Below are 18510 nucleotides of genomic sequence, written 5' to 3' on the forward strand. Positions count from 1 at the left end.
TGTGAGTCTAAAATTTTGTTCATTGTTTTATCCCTTGTGAGGATAGGAAGATTTTGGATGATAATGTTGAAGGCTTCGTTGTTTCTAGGGTTATGTGTGGAGATGTATGGGAGTATTTTTAAGTCTGGTTTAGTATTTCGGTTGGCTTCCCATAATGTTTGTATGTCTATTTCCTTAGCTCGTTTAATGCCACCATTTATTAAAGATATTGGGTAATGTCTTTTAATTAGTATTGATCTGAGTTCAAGGAGTCTTCGTTCAAGAGTATAGGAGTTCAAAACTATGGTACAGATTCTTTTCGCTAGATTATAAGGTATATTAATTTTTATGTGTTTGGGGTGGCATGAGTTGAATAATAGGTATTGTTTAGAATCTGTAGGTTTATAGATGTCTGTTTCTATGTGGTTATTGACTATTTTAATTAGGATGTCAAGAAAAGGGAGTTGTTTACTGCTGTGTTCCATGGTGAATTGCATGTTGCTATAAATATTGTTAAGCATTATTTTGAAATCGAGGAGTTTGTCCATGCTCTCTTTCCAAAGTATAAAGCAATCGTCCAAATACCTCTTCCAGTTCTCCTTTAAACAGCAATGAAAGGAGGTGCCATATTTTTGTAGTGATGATTGGTATATTTTAAGCTCTAGGTAACCCATTACAAGGTTCGCAATCACTGGCACAGCTCGGGTTCCCATTACAGTTCCACATTTTTGTCGATAGTAAGCTGTGACGAACATGAAATAGTTGTTCAGTAGAATGAATTTGAGTGCTGCGATTATGAATCTGTGGTTGATGCGCCCAGGGATCTCTTGTGGGTATATATATATATATATATATATACACTTATATATATTAACTTCAATATCTCCATTTTCCTCCGCCTATATATATATATTTGCAAACTACCTCGTCGACGAGTGACAGGGACCTTCTCTTTGTAGCTGGAGACTTCAACGGTCATGTCGGACGTCGTGCTGGAGGCTTCCATGGCATACATGGAGGCTATGGCTTAGGTTCCCGCAACGAGGAGGGAACCAGACTGCTGGAGTTCTGTGATGCAACCGATCTTATGGTCTGCAATACCAACTTCAGGAAACCTGCCAGTCACCTAGTCACCTACCGCTCCGGCAGACACTCTAGCCAAATCGACTACATCCTCGCCAGAAATAGGGAAAGAGGGCGGCTTATAAATGCCAAAACCTACCCTGGCGAAGAATGTACCCCACAACATAGATTAGTAGTTAGCGACTTTGGGATCAAGGCAAAATGGGTGCCCAGAATTAGACAGGCTTGGAGGAGAAGGGTGTGGAAGCTTAAAGACACTGCAAACGGACAGAGACTTAGAGACAAGTTACTTGAAGCATTTAACGAAATAGAAGGGGATATAGCATCATACAACGTGGAAGACAATTGGAGATTTCTGCGGGACAACCTGTTGAAAGCCACCGACCAGATTTGTGGGTGGTGTAAGGTCCCCTCCCGACCCAGAGTAACGTGGTGGTGGAACAAGGAGGTAGACAGAGCTATTAGACAAAAGAAACAGGCTTGGAAGGACTGGAAGAACGGTGGTAGCAGGGAATTGTACCAATGTGCCAGAAGGGAGGCTAGGCGACAGGTTTATTTAGCCAGAGGGGAAGCAGATAAGGAAAGATTTGCCAATGTTCTGCGCCGTGAGGACCAAAGACTCGAGGTATTTCGTGTTGCAAGACAGTGTAGGAGAGAGAATAGTGATGTTGTAGGAGAGAAATGTGTTCGCATGGATGATGGTACGCTTGCATTAAATGAGGATGCAAAGAAAGGTCTGGAGATGCCACTACGATAGATTGCTTAATAAAGAGAATGAATGGGAGAAAGAGAGCCTGCCGTATGTCGACCCAATAGAGGGACCAGCTATCCGAGTTGATAGTACCAGGGTAGATAAAGCAACTAAGAGTATGAAGACCGGGAAAGCCCCCGGCCCATCAGGAATCACTGCAGAGATGCTCAAAATATCTGGCAGTGTTGGCTATAGCCTAGTCACCCGTATTACGAACCAGGTGATACACGAAGGAGTCATACCCAATGACTGGTGTAGCAGCATCATAGTCAACTGCTACAAAGGTAAAGGTGACACTTTAGATACAAATAATTACAGAGGCATCAAGCTGTTAGATCAGGTTATGAAAGTTACAGAGAGGGTCATAGCCCAACTAATTAGGGAGCGAATTAATTTAGATGAGATGCAGTTTGGGTTCGTGCCAGGTAAAAGCACTACTGATGCCTTATTTCTAGTGAGACAGTTGCAGGAGAAATACCTAGCTAAGGATAAACCTCTGTACCTGGCTTTCGTTGACATGGAGAAAGCCTTTGACAGGGTCCCCCGTTCCTTATCTGGTGGTCAATGAGGAAACTTGGGATAGAAGAATGGTTAGTGAGAGCTGTGCGAGCCATGTACAGAGATGCTGCCAGTAAGGTGAGGGTTGGAAATGAGTACAGCAATGAATTCCGGGTAGAGGTAGGGGTCCACCAAGGTTCCGTCCTCAGCCCCCTCTTATTTATCATAGTCCTCCAGGCAATCACAGAGGAGTTCAAGACAGGTTGCCCCTGGGAGCTCCTCTATGCTGATGACCTTGCCCTAATTGCGGAGTCACTATCAGAACTAGAGGAGAAGTTTCAGGTATGGAAGCAAGGTCTAGAACTGAAGGGCCTTAGAGTCAACCTAGCTAAAACCAAAATCCTAATAAGTAGGAAGGTAGATAAAACACAAACCCCTTCAGGTAGATGGCCCTGCTCAGTATGTAGAAAAGGAGTAGGTAGTAACTCTATAAGATGTACCCGGTGCAAGCTATGGACACATAAGAGGTGCAGCAACATCAAAGGCAGGTTAACTAGCAAGTTAGTTTTTGTTTGTGGCAGATGTACAGGTGCAATAAAGACTGTAAACAAACAGGAAACAACTTCTATCTCATTCCAGGGTGAAAAACTAGAGGTAGTCGATAGCTTCCGCTATCTGGGCGACCAAGTTAGTAGTGGGGGTGGGTGCGCTGAAAGTGTAGCTGCTAGAATAAGAATAGCCTGGGCAAAGTTTAGAGAGCTCTTACCCCTGCTGGCGACAAAGGGACTCTCACTCAGAGTAAAAGGCAGACTGTATGACGCATGCGTACGAACAGCCATGCTACATGGCAGTGAAACATGGGCTGTAACTGCTGAGGACATACGTAAGCTCGCAAGGAATGAAGCCAGTATGCTCCGTTGGATGTGTAATGTCAATGAGAATACCCGTCAGAGTGTAAGTATCTTGAGAGAAAAGCTGAACATTAGAAGCATCAGTTGTGGCGTGCAAGAGAGACGATTGCGCTGGTATGGACATGTGGTGAGAATGGATGAGGATAGCTGCGTGAAAAAGTGCCACACCCTAACAGTTGAGGGAACCCGTGGAAGAGGTAGACCCAGGAAGACCTGGGCTGAGGTGGTGAGGCAAGACCTTCGTACATTGGGCCTCACTGAGGCGATGACTACTGACCGAGACCTTTGGAAATGTGCTGTGCGTGAGAAGACCCGGCAAGCCAAGTAAGATTGTTGCCAGTGCCCCTGGACTGGTTCTTGTGCAGGTGGCACATGAGATGCACCATTTTGAGCGTGGCCGTTGCCAGTACCGCCTGACTGGCTCCCGTAGGATTTTCGAGCGAGATCGTTGCCAGTGCCCCTGGACTGGCTTGTGCGGGTGGCACATAAAAGACACCATTTCGAGCATGGCCGTTTTCGTGCGGGTCACACGTAAAAGCACCCACTACACTCTCTGAGTGGTTGGCGTTAGGAAGGGCATCCAGCTGTAGAAACTCTGCCAAATTAGACTGGAGCCTGGTGTTGCCATCCGGTTTCACCAGTCCTCAGTCAAATTGTCCAACCCATGCTAGCATGGAAAGCGGACGTTAAACGATGATGATGATGATGATATACACATATCTCTTTACTCTTTTACTTGTTTCCGTCATTTGACTGCGACCATACTGGAGCACAGCCTTTAGTTGAGCACACTGTGTGTGTGTCTGTATTTGTCCCCCAACATCACTTGACAACCGATGCTGGTGTGTTTACGTCCCCGTAACTTAGCGGTTCGGCAAAAGACACCGATAGAATAAGTACTAGGCTTACAAAGAGTAAGTGCTTGGTTCGATTTGCCTGACTAAAGGCGGTGCTCCAGCATGGCCACAGTCAAATGACTGAAACAAGTAAAAGAGTCAAAGAGAACCTCCTGTCTCAGTAAATCATTATTGTCCTTGAAAGTTCTGTTTTTGTATTAACTTCGGATTGCTTGAAGCTAACTTACTTCCCACACTTCGATCCTTGGCTGTTATATATATGTGTATGTATGATTGACCGTTGACTGAACACTATTCAATTTTTTTTCTCCGTGTTTTTCTCCTTGTCTCCGTATTCTTTCTGTTGAAGAGCGTAGCTCGAAACGTCAAAGACTTTCCGTATTCCCGAGCGTCATACTAATATATACTTTTGTTATTTACACCACCTGTCGTCGTCTGTTGTTATTATTTGTATATTCTCCCATATATATATATATATATATATATATCTATATATATATATATATATATATATATACATATATATACATATATATGGGAGAATATACAAATAATAACAACAGACGAGGACAGGTGGTGTAAATAACAAAAGTATATATTAGTATGACGCTCTGAAGATATTCTGTGATTGAGAAGACCTGGCAAGTAAAGTGAGATTGCAGTCGTGGCCAATACCAGTGTTGCATAACCAGGCCATTTAAAAGTACCCTTGAAGTGTTGGGCAATATGATGTGCTTGAGAAGACCTGTTGAATCAAGTGAAATCGAAATCGTAGTCGTGGCCAGTGCCACCTGACTGGCACCCGTGCTAGTGGCATGTAATAAGCACCATTCAAGCATGGGTCGATGCTAGTGCCACCTGACTGGATCCCCATACTGGTGGCGCATGAAAAGCACCATCCGAACGTGGTCGATGCTAGTGCCCCTGACTGGCCGGTGGTACATAAAAAGTACCCACCACTACACTCTCAGAGTAGTCGGCATTAGGAAGGGCATCCAGCTGTAGAAACTGCAAAATCAGATTGGAGCCTGGTGCAGCCCACTGGCTTGCCAGATCTCAGTCAAACCGTCCAACCCATGCCAGCATGGAAAGCGGATGTTAAACGATGATGATGTTGATGATGATGATGCATGCATTCACTGGGCATACTTCACATAGTTTGCTCAGTATATGTGTGTAAGTCATATGATTCACCTGCAATCCTGTCCAGGTACATGATGTTATAAGTCACAAAAGTGGTGAAACATCAATGACCCTCACTCGTGGATGGGACTGGAGGTGAGTTATCTCACCTGTTCATGACTTATCAGGTGTTTTAACACCTGGTGCTTTGAGGGAGTTTTCTCCACCATGCCAGTTCGCAGCCTACTGACAAATTCAAAAGGAATATACATTAAGTGTATGTAGTTGAAGATGTTTATTACATTAGCCCTGCTGCTATTTCATATTTCAAATAATCTAAATGAATTAAGGTAAGGTATCAAGGCAGAAAATATACAATGAATTATAGATTTCTCTGCTCAGGTGAGAAACTAGCATATCTTATATAATTGAAAACAATTTCTAGTCTAAAATCTCAAAATATAATCTTGTTATAGGCGTAGGAGTGGCTATGTGGTAAGTAGCTTGCTTACAAACCACATGGTTCCGGGTTCAGTCCCACTGCGTGGCATCTTGAGCAAGTGTCTTCTACTATAGCCTTGGGCCGACCAAAGCCTTGTGAGTGGATTTAGTAGATGGAAACTGAAAGAAGCCCGTTGTATATATGTATATGTATATATATATATATGTGTGTGTTTGTGTGTCTGTGTTTGTCCCCCCCAACATCGCTTGACAACCGATGCTGGTGTGTTTACGTCTCCGTAACTTAGTGGTTCAGCAAAAGAGGCCGACAGAATAAGTACTAGGCTTACAAAGAATAAGTCCTGGGGTCGATTTGCTCAACTAAAGGTGGTGCTCCAGCATGGCCACAGTCAAATGACTGAAACAAGTGAAAGAGTAAAAGAGTATTAACATACACCCTTCTGAAATTTTCGTTCCATATTTCTGTTAAAATAGTCTGTTTTTAAGATAATGAAAAGTAATAAAATAACCCTGTCTTGCATACACATACATGAAAATAGAGTCAAGGCAAGTCTTTTAAACAGCCTGTTTTCTCTTTCTCTTAATGGCAGACGTATGCCCAGCAAGAACATATTACCATACCTCCCTTTTGTATTGGACCTGCTACATTTGGGATGAGGAAAAATTTGGTTGGAGTAATAGAAGTGAGGTTTGAACCTCACATTGTTGGCAAATATAGCTGTAAACTGGCCATTGTCTGTGATAATTGTGAGGTGAAATACTTTACCATCATAGGTAAGTGAAGCTGTTGTCTATTTTTTGCTGTCTGTGTGTCCTTGTTTCTATTTATCTATGTACTATCCACATGTTTCTGTTGTCCACTTCGTGTTGTCCACTTTGTGTTGTCCACTTTGTGTTGTCCACTTTGTGTTGTCCACATGAAGGGCTCATGTCCACTTGCTACCCTTGAAAACTGTCCGTGTGTAATGTTTGTTTCTGTTTGCACTGATTTATAAGATCACTTGGTTTGGGGTTCAGTCGCCCTGAGTGGCACCTTGAGCAAGTATCCTATTAAAACCCTGGACTGATGAAAGCCTTGTGCTTAAATTCTGCATTATCTTGAAGGAATTTTTGCATTTTGCATTAATGCAGACATGTAATTTATTTATTATTAAATGTAATAATATAAATTATTTACATGTTTTTAAGTTACAAAACAATTTGTTGTGATATTAGAATTTTCTTATTGTTGAATAAAATTTCATCCAACTAGTTCTCTACCATGGCTCAGTGGTTAGAGCGTTGAGCTTATGAATGTGAGGTTGTGAGTTTAATTCCCGGACCGGGCTGCGTGTTGTGTTCTTGAGCAAGACACTTTATTTCACGTTGCTCCACTTCACTCAGCTGTAGAAATGAGTTGTGATGTCACTGGTGCCAAGCTGTATCAGCCTTTGCCTTTCCCTTGGATAACATTGGTGGCATGAAGTGGGGAGGCTGGTATGCATGGGCGACTGCTGGTCTTCCATAAACAACCTTCTCTGGACTTGTGCCTCGGAGGGTAACTTTCTAGGTGCAATCCCAGGGTCAGTCATGACTGAAGGGGGTCTCCTATATATATATATATTTATATATATCATCATCATCATCATCATCGTCGTTTAACGTCCGCTTTCCATGCTAGCATGGGTTGGACGATTTATGTGTGTGTATGTATATCTATCTATTTATCTATCTATCTATCTATATATATATATCATCATCATCGTTTAACGTCCGCTTTCCATGCTAGCATGGGTTGGACGATTTGACTGAGGACTGGTGAAACCGGATGGCAACACCAGGCTCCAATCTAATTTGGCAGAGTTTCTACAGCTGGATGCCCTTCCTAATACCAACCACTCAGAGAGTGTAGTGAGTGCTTTTACATGTCACCCGCACGAAAACGGCCACGCTTGAAATGGTGTCTTTTATGTGCCACCCGCACAAGAGCCAATCCAGGGGCACTGGCAACGATCTCACTTGGCTTGCTGGGTCTTCTCACGCACAGCACATTTCCAAAGGTCTCGGTCAGTAGTTATCGCCTCGGTGAGGCCCAATGTTCGACGGTCTTGCCTCACCACCTCAGCCCAGGTCTTCCTGGGCCTACCTCTTCCACGGGTTCCCTCAACTGTTAGGGTGTGGCACTTTTTCACGCAGCTATCCTCATTCATTCTCACCACATATCCAAACCAGCGCAATCGTCTCTCTTGCACACCACAACTGATGCTTCTTATGTTCAGCTTTTCTCTCAAGATACTTACACTCTGACGGGTATGCACATTGACATTACACATCCAGCGGAGCATACTGGCTTCATTCCTTGCGAGCTTACGCATGTCCTCAGCAGTCACAGCCCATGTTTCACTGCCATGTAGCATGGCTGTTCGTACACATGCGTCATACAGTCTGCCTTTTACTCTGAGTGAGAGTCCCTTTGTCGCCAGCAGAGGTAAGAGCTCTCTAAACTTTCCCCAGGCTATTCTTATTCTAGCAGCTACACTTTCAGCGCACCCACCCCCACTACTAACTTGGTCACCCAGAGAGCGGAAGCTATCGACTACCTCTAGTTTTTCTCCCTGGAATGAGATAGAAGTTGTTTCCTGTTTGTTTACAGTGTTTATTGCACCTGAACATCTGCCACATACAAAAACTAACTTCGTAGTTAATCTGCCTTTGATATTGCTGCACCTCTTATGTGTCCATAGCTTGCACCGGGTACATCTTATAGAGTTACTACCTACTCCTTTTCTGCATACTGAGCAGGGCCATCTTCCTGAAGGGGTTTGTGTTTTATCTACCTTCCTACTTATTAGGATTTTGGTTTTTGCTCGGTTGACTCTAAGGCCCTTCGATTCTAGTCCTTGCTTCGACACCTGAAACTTCTCTAGTTCTGATAGTGACTCCGCAATTAGTGCAAGGTTATCAGTATAGAGGAGCTCCCAGGGGCAACCTGTCTTGAATTCCTCTGTGATCGCCGGGAGGGCTATGATAAATAAGAGGGGGCTGAGGACGGAACCTTGGTGGACCCCTACCTCTACGCGGAATTCATTATTGTACTCATTTCCAACCCTCACCTTACTGGCAGCATCTCTGTACATGGCTCACACAGCTCTCACTAACCATTCTTCTATCCCAAGTTTCCTCATTGACCACCAGATAAGGGATCGGGGGACCCTGTCAAAGGCTTTCTCCATGTCAACGAAAGCCAGGTACAGAGGTTTATCCTTGGCTAGGTATTTCTCCTGCAGCTGTCTCACTAGAAATATGGCATCAGTGGTGCTTTTACCTGGCACGAACCCAAACTGCATCTCATCTAAATTGATTCGCTCCCTAATTAGTTGGGCTATGACCCTCTCCGTAACTTTCATAACCTGATCTAACAGCTTGATGCCTCTGTAATTATTTGTATCTAAAGTGTCACCTTTACCTTTGTAGCAGTTGACTATGGTGCTGCTACACCAGTCATTCGGTATGACTCCTTCGTGTATCACCTGGTTCGTAATACGGGTGACTAAGTTGTAGCCAACACTGCCAGATATTTTGAGCATCTCTGCAGTGATTCCTGATGGGTCGGGGGCTTTCCCTGTCTTCATACTCTTAATTGCTTTATCTACCCTTGTACTGTCAACTCGGATAGCTGGTCCCTCTGTTGGGTCGACATACGGCAGGCTCTCTTTCTCCCATTCATTCTCTTTATTAAGCAATCTATCGTAGTGACATCTCCAGACCTCTTTCTTTGCAGCCTCATTTAGTGCAAGCGTACCATCATCCATGCGAACACATTTCTCTCCTACAACATCACTATTCTCTCTCCTACACTGTCTTGCAACACGAAATACCTCGAGTCTTTGGTCCTCACGGCGCAGAACTGACCAACGCAGTCTCCCACTACAATCTGCCACTACATCATTTTGCCACTACAGTTCCCTCTGTCTGTCCCTCTCTCTCACTGACTCTATCCATTTCGATGATTGGTACCTTCTGTCAATAGCCTCTCTCTCTCAGTCTCTATCACCGACTACTCTGTCCATCTGGCTTCTCTTCACTGACTGACGTCACTCAAGGCTCTTTACCAACTGAACGCCTTTACACTGACTGCGCTTCCAAATCCACGCTCCTGTATTTATGACAGGTCATCAGCCAGAAAGATAGACATACCATATCTAACAGTGCTGTGTTCCCCCCTCCAAAGCTGGGTACAGTTTCTATCTGCCTTTAAACTTTCGATGACCAGAAAGGGTCAGAGATCACATTCCTACGGCCATAAATAGCCATGCTCGTTGACAGGACAAAGGAAATACCACTGTCCTGAACAATTAGAACACGGTTTCAAACTCAACTCGTGGAAGAGGGACATAACGGGACCTTGATGAATGCCATGAGGCAGGAAAGTATACTAGTCCTTATATATTTAATACTCAATATTTCATATATTCAATGAGACATTCAATACTTCATTTCATTTTACTATTTATATTATATATTCCATATCCCACATTAATTTTATAAGAATATAAATAAAACATAAAAAACAGACAGAGTTGGAACTCATTAAAATAATATATATATATATATTATTATTATTATTATTATTATTATTATTATTATTGTTCAGTAGTTTTATTTTTATAACGTGCTTTCACTTCACTACCGAGCGCAGCTCTGTGCACCTTGGGTATGTGCTGTGGTTTGCTGTGGTGCTCTTATGTTTACTGTATTGAAAGTGTTTTGCGTAGAATGTGTGCAGTACCCAGTAGTGCAATTTTCTGTATGTTGTTGTTGTTGTTGTTGTTATTATTATTATTATTATTATTATTTTATGTTTCACTTTTGTTTTGCATTTGTACAAGTTGGATCCAAGTCTCACCCAGAGACCTCAAGAGACAACAAGTTAGAAGTTCATGTAGGTGTTATGCCTAGGGTACCATATATTTGGATTTGTACATAGTGTTATTCTTGAGAATGTTTAAGAAACCATAAGAAAATTATGTGTTTGCTTTAAAATTTGAGATCACATAGACAGTATTTTACGTAGGATATGGGCAGTTCCCATGAGCACTATCCTTTGAACTTCAGCCATTTTGGGGTTTCCTGGTATCTGAGCTAGGTAGTAATCAGCCCGTTTCGCTGTCATTCCCAGGGCACCTATGACAATAGGTATTGTTTTCGTCTTCAGATTCCACATTTTGCTAATTTCTATTTCAAGATCTTTATATTTGCTCAGTTTTTGGTAGGTCTTGACAGATACGTTTATATCGATTGGGACAGTCATATCAATGAGGAGGCATGATTTTTGTGTGAAGTCTTTCAGTATGATGTCCGGCCTATTTGCGTCTATCTTTCTGTCAGTTTGAATGGTGAAGTTCCAGAGGAGTGCAATGTGATCATTTTCAAGTACTGGGGGTGGTTTGTGTTCCCACCAGTTTTTATCATGGGGCAAGTCCAGGTTTTTGCATATTACCCAGTGAATATATTGTGCAGCTCTATCATGCCTGTTGAGATACTCTGTAGGTGCAAGCAGACTGCACATGGAGACAACATGATCGATGGTCTCATTTTGTTGTTGGCATATACGACATAATGGGGAGCTGCCGTTCTTTAATATGTTGGCCTGGTAGTTTTTTGTAGGTAGGCATTGATCTTGGGCTGCTATGATAAACCCCTCTGTTTCTGATTTCAAGCCAGAGGCCATTAACCATTGGTGGGTAAGGGCTTTGTCAATATCTGCATTATTCGCTCTCTTTGGGTATTTGCCATTGAGAGGTTTTCCATGCCATTTTTCAGTCATAATAGCTAAGGCAGCAATTTTAGCACGGGTTTTCAAGCGCTTAGCTTTTTCTGCAGGTGTTTCTAGTTCGTCTAATTCTTGAATTTGTTGCAATTGGAATTCACTTAGATATTCCTTTGCCTGTTTTGTTACTGAGTAAGATGCTTTCTTGCTTTCATATTTTAAGACAAGTTTTAGCATCCAGTCCTCAGAGTTTTTCAGATAGGTGTCTAGGCCAATTGTGGCTACTTTCATTGATAATGCCAGCTGTAGAAGTCCTCGGCCTCCTTCTTTTCTTGGCAGATAAAGACGTTCTATATCTGCCTTAGGGTGGTGCATTCTATGCATTGTCAACAGTTTTCGTATTTTTCTGTCAACATTACATATTTCAGTAATTGACCAGTTAACGATGTTGAAACTGTAAGTCACGACTGGTATGGCTAGAGCATTGATCGCTTCGATCCTGTTTCTCGCGTTCAGCTCTGTCTTCAGTATTGCTCTCACCCTGCGATAACATTCTCTTCTGATCCTTTCCCTCATCACTGAGTGCTTGATATTGTCCCCTTCAATTACCCCTAGGTATTTGTAGCTCTCCGCTGGTTCTAACTCTTTTATGACATTTTGCTGGTCAAGGTTCACATTAGATGTATTTGTCATTTTTCCTTTGATAAAGGTAGCTTTTGCACATTTATCAAGGCCAAATTGCATCCTGATGTCATCACTGAATTGTTTAACAATCGCTAGTAGGCCTTTGAGTTGTTGGTCATTTTTTGCAAAGAGCTTTAAATCATCCATGTAAATGAGATGATTTATATTTTTATCAAATATTTTATAACCATACTGTGCATCATTGAGCAATTTTGAGAGCGGTATTAGGGCTAGACAGAAGAGGAGTGGTGATAGTGAGTCACCCTGGAAAATGCCACATGAAATTCTTACATCTCCAGCATTTAGAGATTCATTGTCATTGTTCAACATCAGTGTGGTTCTCCATGATCTCATACTTACAGATAAAAAGTTTCGCAGAGTAGGAGCTATTTTATACATTTCCAGACATTTCCTAATCCAGCTATGTGGTAGGCTATCAAAGGCCTTTTTATAGTCTATCCAGGCTATTGACAAGTTTTTGTGTCGCTTGTGACAATCTTCTAAGATCATCTTATTGATGAGTAGCTGATCTTTACAACCATAAAATCCACGTTTACATCCCTTTTGCTCATTAGGGAATATGCTACTTTGTATTAAAAAACTATAGGTGTACTCGGTTAGGACAGATGTTAGCGTCTTATACATTGTTGTTAAGCAGGTTATGGGGCGATAATTTTTTGGTTCGTTTGTTTCCTCATTTTTTGGAAGCAGGAATGTTAAACCATTAACTAGCCAAGAGGGCATCAAACTAGGATTTTGCAAAACATCGTTGTAAAGTTTTGTTAGCAGTTCATGGCTTTCTGGGAAGGCATTCAACCAGAAGTTAGGAATTTTATCCTTTCCTGGAGACTTCCATTTGCTTGACCTCCTGAGAGCAGATCTTATATCTTCTACCTTGACCCCCTCCCACTTTTGCTCCTCTAAAGAGTCTAGGTCTGTAGATATTCTATCAATCCAAGGGGCCTTTTCATTGTGTGTTTTATCTTCTGCAACATTTCGTCCATCTTTATGTTCCGAGTTCAAACTCCAGCAAAGTTGGCTTTGCCTTTCATCCTTTCAGGGTTGATAAATTAAGTACCAGTCAACTGACATTTATTTTATTTTGAACCTGTTGAAGGCACGCAAGATGCCGAAATATATCGTTCAAAGCGAAAATAAATAAGTTACTTTCAAGTTGCGCTTTTTGTCATTAAGTTGGCCATAGTGATGGATTACGTCCGCTATATTTACCTTAGTGACGGATTGTGTCAATCGTATACAAAAGTTAAGAACTCACCCCTCTATCTATTACATTTCTGCTGAGTTACCAGTCCTTTATTTTATTATTATTATTATTATTATTATTATTATTATTATTATTATGATATTACTCCCTGCCTCAGCGAAGGCAGAGGCATTGTTTTCAGTCATGTTTGTTTGTTTGTTTGTTCATGGACGAGATATCTCAAGAACCGCTGGATGGATTTGGATGAAACTTTCAGGGATGTTTGGCCTCGTGACTGGCACAAACTGATTAGATTTTGGGATCAATGCAGTACCAGACAAGGATCCTCAATTATTTTTCCTGTTTTTTTATTTAATTTTTTAGAGTGGTCAGGTTCATTTTTCATATTCTCATTTGTGAGAGCAGTCGAGTTTATTTCAGATATTCTCATTTTAAAAATCATCTCCTGCTAATCGCTGAGAGGACGTTAATGTTGCCTTGGTGGAGGTTTGCGCTCTTTGAGTGCTCTTGTTATTGTTATTATTATTATTATTATTATTATTATTATTATTATTATTATTATTATTATTATTATAGGCCATTGTCAGAAAGCCAAAGTAATGTTAGTGGAGCATGAAGGTCTCTGTTCTAAGCCACTACCAAATGAAAGCTATGATAGTTTGGCCCATCATCTTATCAGGTTCAGAGACACAAATGTTTTCTCATTTGAGCAGAAAATAATTACAATAAAGAACTGCACGTGAGTATTGTACAACTAACACATGGATCATGAGATTTGCTGGTACAAATAGAAGCTTATCTTTCTTGCTTTTTTTAAAATTAATTCCTTTTCTTTTTTCATTATTTGTGACAAAAGCTGTATTAGTTCAAAATAGCATTCTGTATATCATACTTGATGCAGATATACTGTTAAAACTGCAGTATTTGTCTCAAGAAAGCATATATTGACTTATATCGTTAAAAAAACTGCAATTTTCAGGATTTTACTTGGCACACTGCTTCATGAAAGTCACTGCTAGGTCTCACTGAGCATGCAACCATGTGTTGCCATCAGTTGGTGCACTACAGTACTAGTCCAGGGACATTATTTACATTTGACGGATATTTGTCCTCATCTTGTTTGTTGTTAACTCAACGTTTCGGCTGATATACCCCCAGCCTTCATCAGGTGTCTTGGGGAAATTTCGAATCTGGGTTTCTCATTCCTGAGGTACTTTTTGATGTTATTGTAATTCAGTGACCTGAATAATAATAATAATAACAATAATAATAATAATAATAATAATGATAACAACAACAAAAAATACCTTAGGAATGAGAACCCAGGTTTGAAATTTCCCCAAGACACCTGATGAAGGCTGGAGGGTATATCAGCCGAAACGGTGTGTTAACAACAAACAATATGAGGACAAATATCCGTCAAATGTAAATAATGTACAGAATTCCTCATCTCTTAAATATAGAATTGTAGTCCAGGGACTTTTCCATACCACCTTGTATATATATATATATATATATATATACATATATATATATATATATATATATATATATATATATATATATATATACACACTTGAAATTTGAAATCTGAAATCGAAATCGAACCAAATCCAACGACTGGCACCCATGCCAACCTCTCCTTCATTGGACACTAAACTCTGCTTGCGAAGACCTGTTGGAGCAAGTGAAATCGTAATTGAACCATACTCTATGACTGGCACCTGCACCAATGGAGCATTAACAGCACTGTCCGAGCGTGTTCATTGCCAGAGCAGCTGTCTGGCTTCTGTGCCAGTGGCCCGTAAATAGCACTATTTGAGCGTAATCGTTACCAGCGTCACTTTCTAGCACTTGTGCTGGTGGCGCGTTAGAAAATCATTCGAGCAAGGTCGTTGCCAGTGCCGATGGACTGGCTCCCATGCAGGTGGCACGTAAAAAACACCTTTTTGAGTGTGGACGTTGCCAGTACCGTGTGACTGGCCTTCGTGCCGGTGGCACGTAAAATCACCCACTACACTCTCGGAGTGGTCGGCGTTAGGAAGGGCATCCAGCTGTAGAAACTGTGCCAGATCAGACTGGAGCCTGGTGCAGCCTTCTGGCTTGCCAGTCCTCAGTCAAATCGTCCAACCCATGCTAGCATGGAAAGCGGACATTAAACGATGATGATGATGATGATGATGACATATGCATATATGGGTACAGGACGTCACCAACAATAAACATGAAATACGGAAACAAATGAGTTCAATACACAAACAACGAGAGAAACAAATGGAAAACAGGACAAGTAACACAAAGAACGACCCTTCATCCGTTGTCGGCTATCTACTCCTGACTTCGAGCATTGAACAACAATATCAGTCTTCAAAGACAGTTGCTCCCATAAGTACCAAAATAAAATTTGGGATTTATGGTATATACGTATATGAATATCTATACATACGTACATATACATATATGCATATACATATATACATCTATATACATACATATATATATAAAATTCTATTTTGGAACAGTGAAACTTAAAGCAAGTAAAACTATAAATAACATCAGGTAAGTAGGAGGGGGGGTTACCCAAAAGAAACTAGAATTTTGCAATATTATTTTATTTACTTATTTCTATATGTTTGCCCTTTCATCATCTTCAAAGTATTCTCCATTTGAGGCAAGGCATCGGTCCACATGTGTTTCCCACCATTTGAAGCAATGCTGGAACTCTTGTGAAGTGATAACTTTTAACACCTCTGTCACTTTTTCTTTGCTTCTTCCACAGCTGGATGTTTTTCTTTAAGGAACCACCACTCTTCACTTTGTCACAGGTCGGGGCATTTTCGTCTCACAGTGCCTCGCAAACATTTCAGAACTGCCAAGTAAAATATCTGGTTAACAGTTTGACCAGGAGGAACAAATTCTGTGTGTTCAATTCCTTTTGCATCCATGAAACAAATCAGCTTCGTCTTGACATTGGACTTCACCTGACACAGGATTTTGGGGTGTGGTACTATTGAATGCTTCCATTGACTTGATTGCTGCTTCATTTATAGGCCATAGCCATTGCACCAGCTTTCATCACCAGCCATGGCCTTCAAAACAAGGTCTAGACCAACTTCCAACTACTCTTTCAGTTGTGACTGTTTTTGATCTTTCGTCAACAAGTGAGGCACAAATTTTGATGCAACTCTTTTCATTCGCAGTTCCTCGCACAAAATTCGTTGGCAGGAGCTCCAGAACATACCAGTCATATCAACATGTTCATCAATTCTTCGATGATGGTCCTCCAAGACCAGTTCATGAATTTTCATGATGCTTTTATTTGTTCGGGAGGTCGACGGTCGCTCTGAACTAGGTTGGTCCACAAGCAATAAGTGACCATCCTAAAGTATGGAAACCGCTCGTAAAACTTGTGTTTTGCTCACGGCAGAATTACAATTGTTTCCTCAAGAGAAAAAACAGAATTTCACAGAAGCATGCTGTTCCTTCATTTCAGCCATCACAAAAACTGACAAACTGGGAGAAGCACTGCACAATAATGATGCACAATAATGATGCACCACGTGACAGCATGACATCAGAGTGATGCCAGCAGAGTGGCTCCTAGTGGCAGAAGTCTGAACTACAACTGGCTTGCCCCAAAAGAACATTTCCGGTTACTTTTGGGTACCACCTCATATTGTGTTAAAAAAAAAAAACTTTGGATAGGAAAAGTTGAAAGCTGCCCATGGAATTAGAACTCACATCTTCCAATACCAGCATATATATATATATATATATATATATATATATATATATATATATATATATATATATGCCTTGTGATTGAATTTGGTAGGCAGAAGTTACTGCCGTGTGTGTATATGTCTGCATGTGCTTGTGCCTTTCTCCCAGAGAGTGAGAGAGGGATATATATATATATATATATAAATGGCGGTGCCCCAGCATGGCCACAGCTCATGAGCTGAAACTAGATAAAATGAAAAATGAAAATATATAATAGCGTAAATAATATATACATATATGCATATATCCATACATATATGTACATACCTACATCTATATGTATACATACAAGCATATATGGGTACAGGACATCACAAAAAATGTTAAACACAATGAGAAATGAAAACATAAAGACAAGGACAGAAAACAAACTTTTTTTTCGAACAACGAAAAAAACAAACAGAGGAACGAGACATGCAACATAAAGAATATTACCCTTCAGTTGTCCCTGCTCCATCTACTCCACGTTTCGAAGGAAAGGACAATACGTGACTTCGTTGGAACAGTCCTTCCCACAAGCAAATTAAATAAAATTTGGAATTTTTTGCGGAGGATGAAAGTGTATACCAGCGCTAGCCCTGGTATGGAATTCCAGAGTCCAGAATGGACCATTTTAAAGTATACTGGGTATTTGTGTTTTTGAGGTGGTGAATGTGGTTGGCTAGTGTTGTAGATTTGCTGTGTTTGGCGTATCTAAAAGAGTGAAGGTGGGCTGCATAGCGTTGCTTGAAATCTTTAGTTGAACCTATGTATGCAGCTGTAGAGTTATGTAGCAGATTGGTTACATAACTCTACGTAGCAGATTGGTTACATAACTCATACGCAATGCGTTTGTAGCGGGAAGATTGTCCCGAAGCGACAGTTACAAATAGATGAAACTTGGGGGTTGTGTTCTGTGGTGGATGAGGCCGCGTTGTTGGAGGATATGTTGTGTGAGGATGTAGAAGAATCTAGATCAATGAAATCATTACTGTTATAGTTATTATTCCCTCCATTGTTATTATTATAGGAAATAGTAGTATTATTTCCGGGTATATTAGTGGGCTGGGATCTATTATGGTCGTGTTCAAGTGTACGAGTGTCAGTGTTAGATGTACGTATATGAATGTCTATGTTGGGTGTATGCATGCGCTGAGTGCTAGTATTACCATAGTTATAGTTGTGTGAGTTTTGATAATAGAGTGAGAGTTTATGTTTATTAGAAGTTGCTACAATAGAATCTAAGCTAGGCGTGGTTGAATAAGACAATTTCAAAGTGGATCTGTTAAATATAGAATGGTATTTATGTTGTCGGGGGAAGTTAGAGTCAAGTATTTCGAAGAAAGATTTAGCTAAGTGAGAATGGTGGGGTGTACCACAGTATAGCGCGGTCACCACTTTTTGGGGGGGTTCTGTGTATGTTGTAA

At 41.0% G+C, this 18510-nt stretch overlaps 1 protein-coding gene across 1 annotated transcript in view; it reads left to right on the forward strand.

Annotated features, from left to right (window-relative positions):
* LOC106868914 (deleted in lung and esophageal cancer protein 1) overlaps nucleotides 1-18510 on the forward strand; it is a 128196-nt gene that overhangs the window by 36778 nt on the left and 72908 nt on the right. The window contains exons 13-14 of the mRNA XM_089343358.1: nucleotides 6254-6437; nucleotides 13898-14060. Coding sequence (XP_089199484.1) covers nucleotides 6254-6437; nucleotides 13898-14060 — 347 coding nt within the window. The remainder of the gene's footprint in view (nucleotides 1-6253; nucleotides 6438-13897; nucleotides 14061-18510) is intronic.

Source organism: Octopus bimaculoides, chromosome 27, assembly GCF_046866305.1.
Source record: "Octopus bimaculoides isolate indiv1 chromosome 27, ASM4686630v1, whole genome shotgun sequence".
Lineage (NCBI taxonomy): Eukaryota > Metazoa > Mollusca > Cephalopoda > Octopoda > Octopodidae > Octopus > Octopus bimaculoides.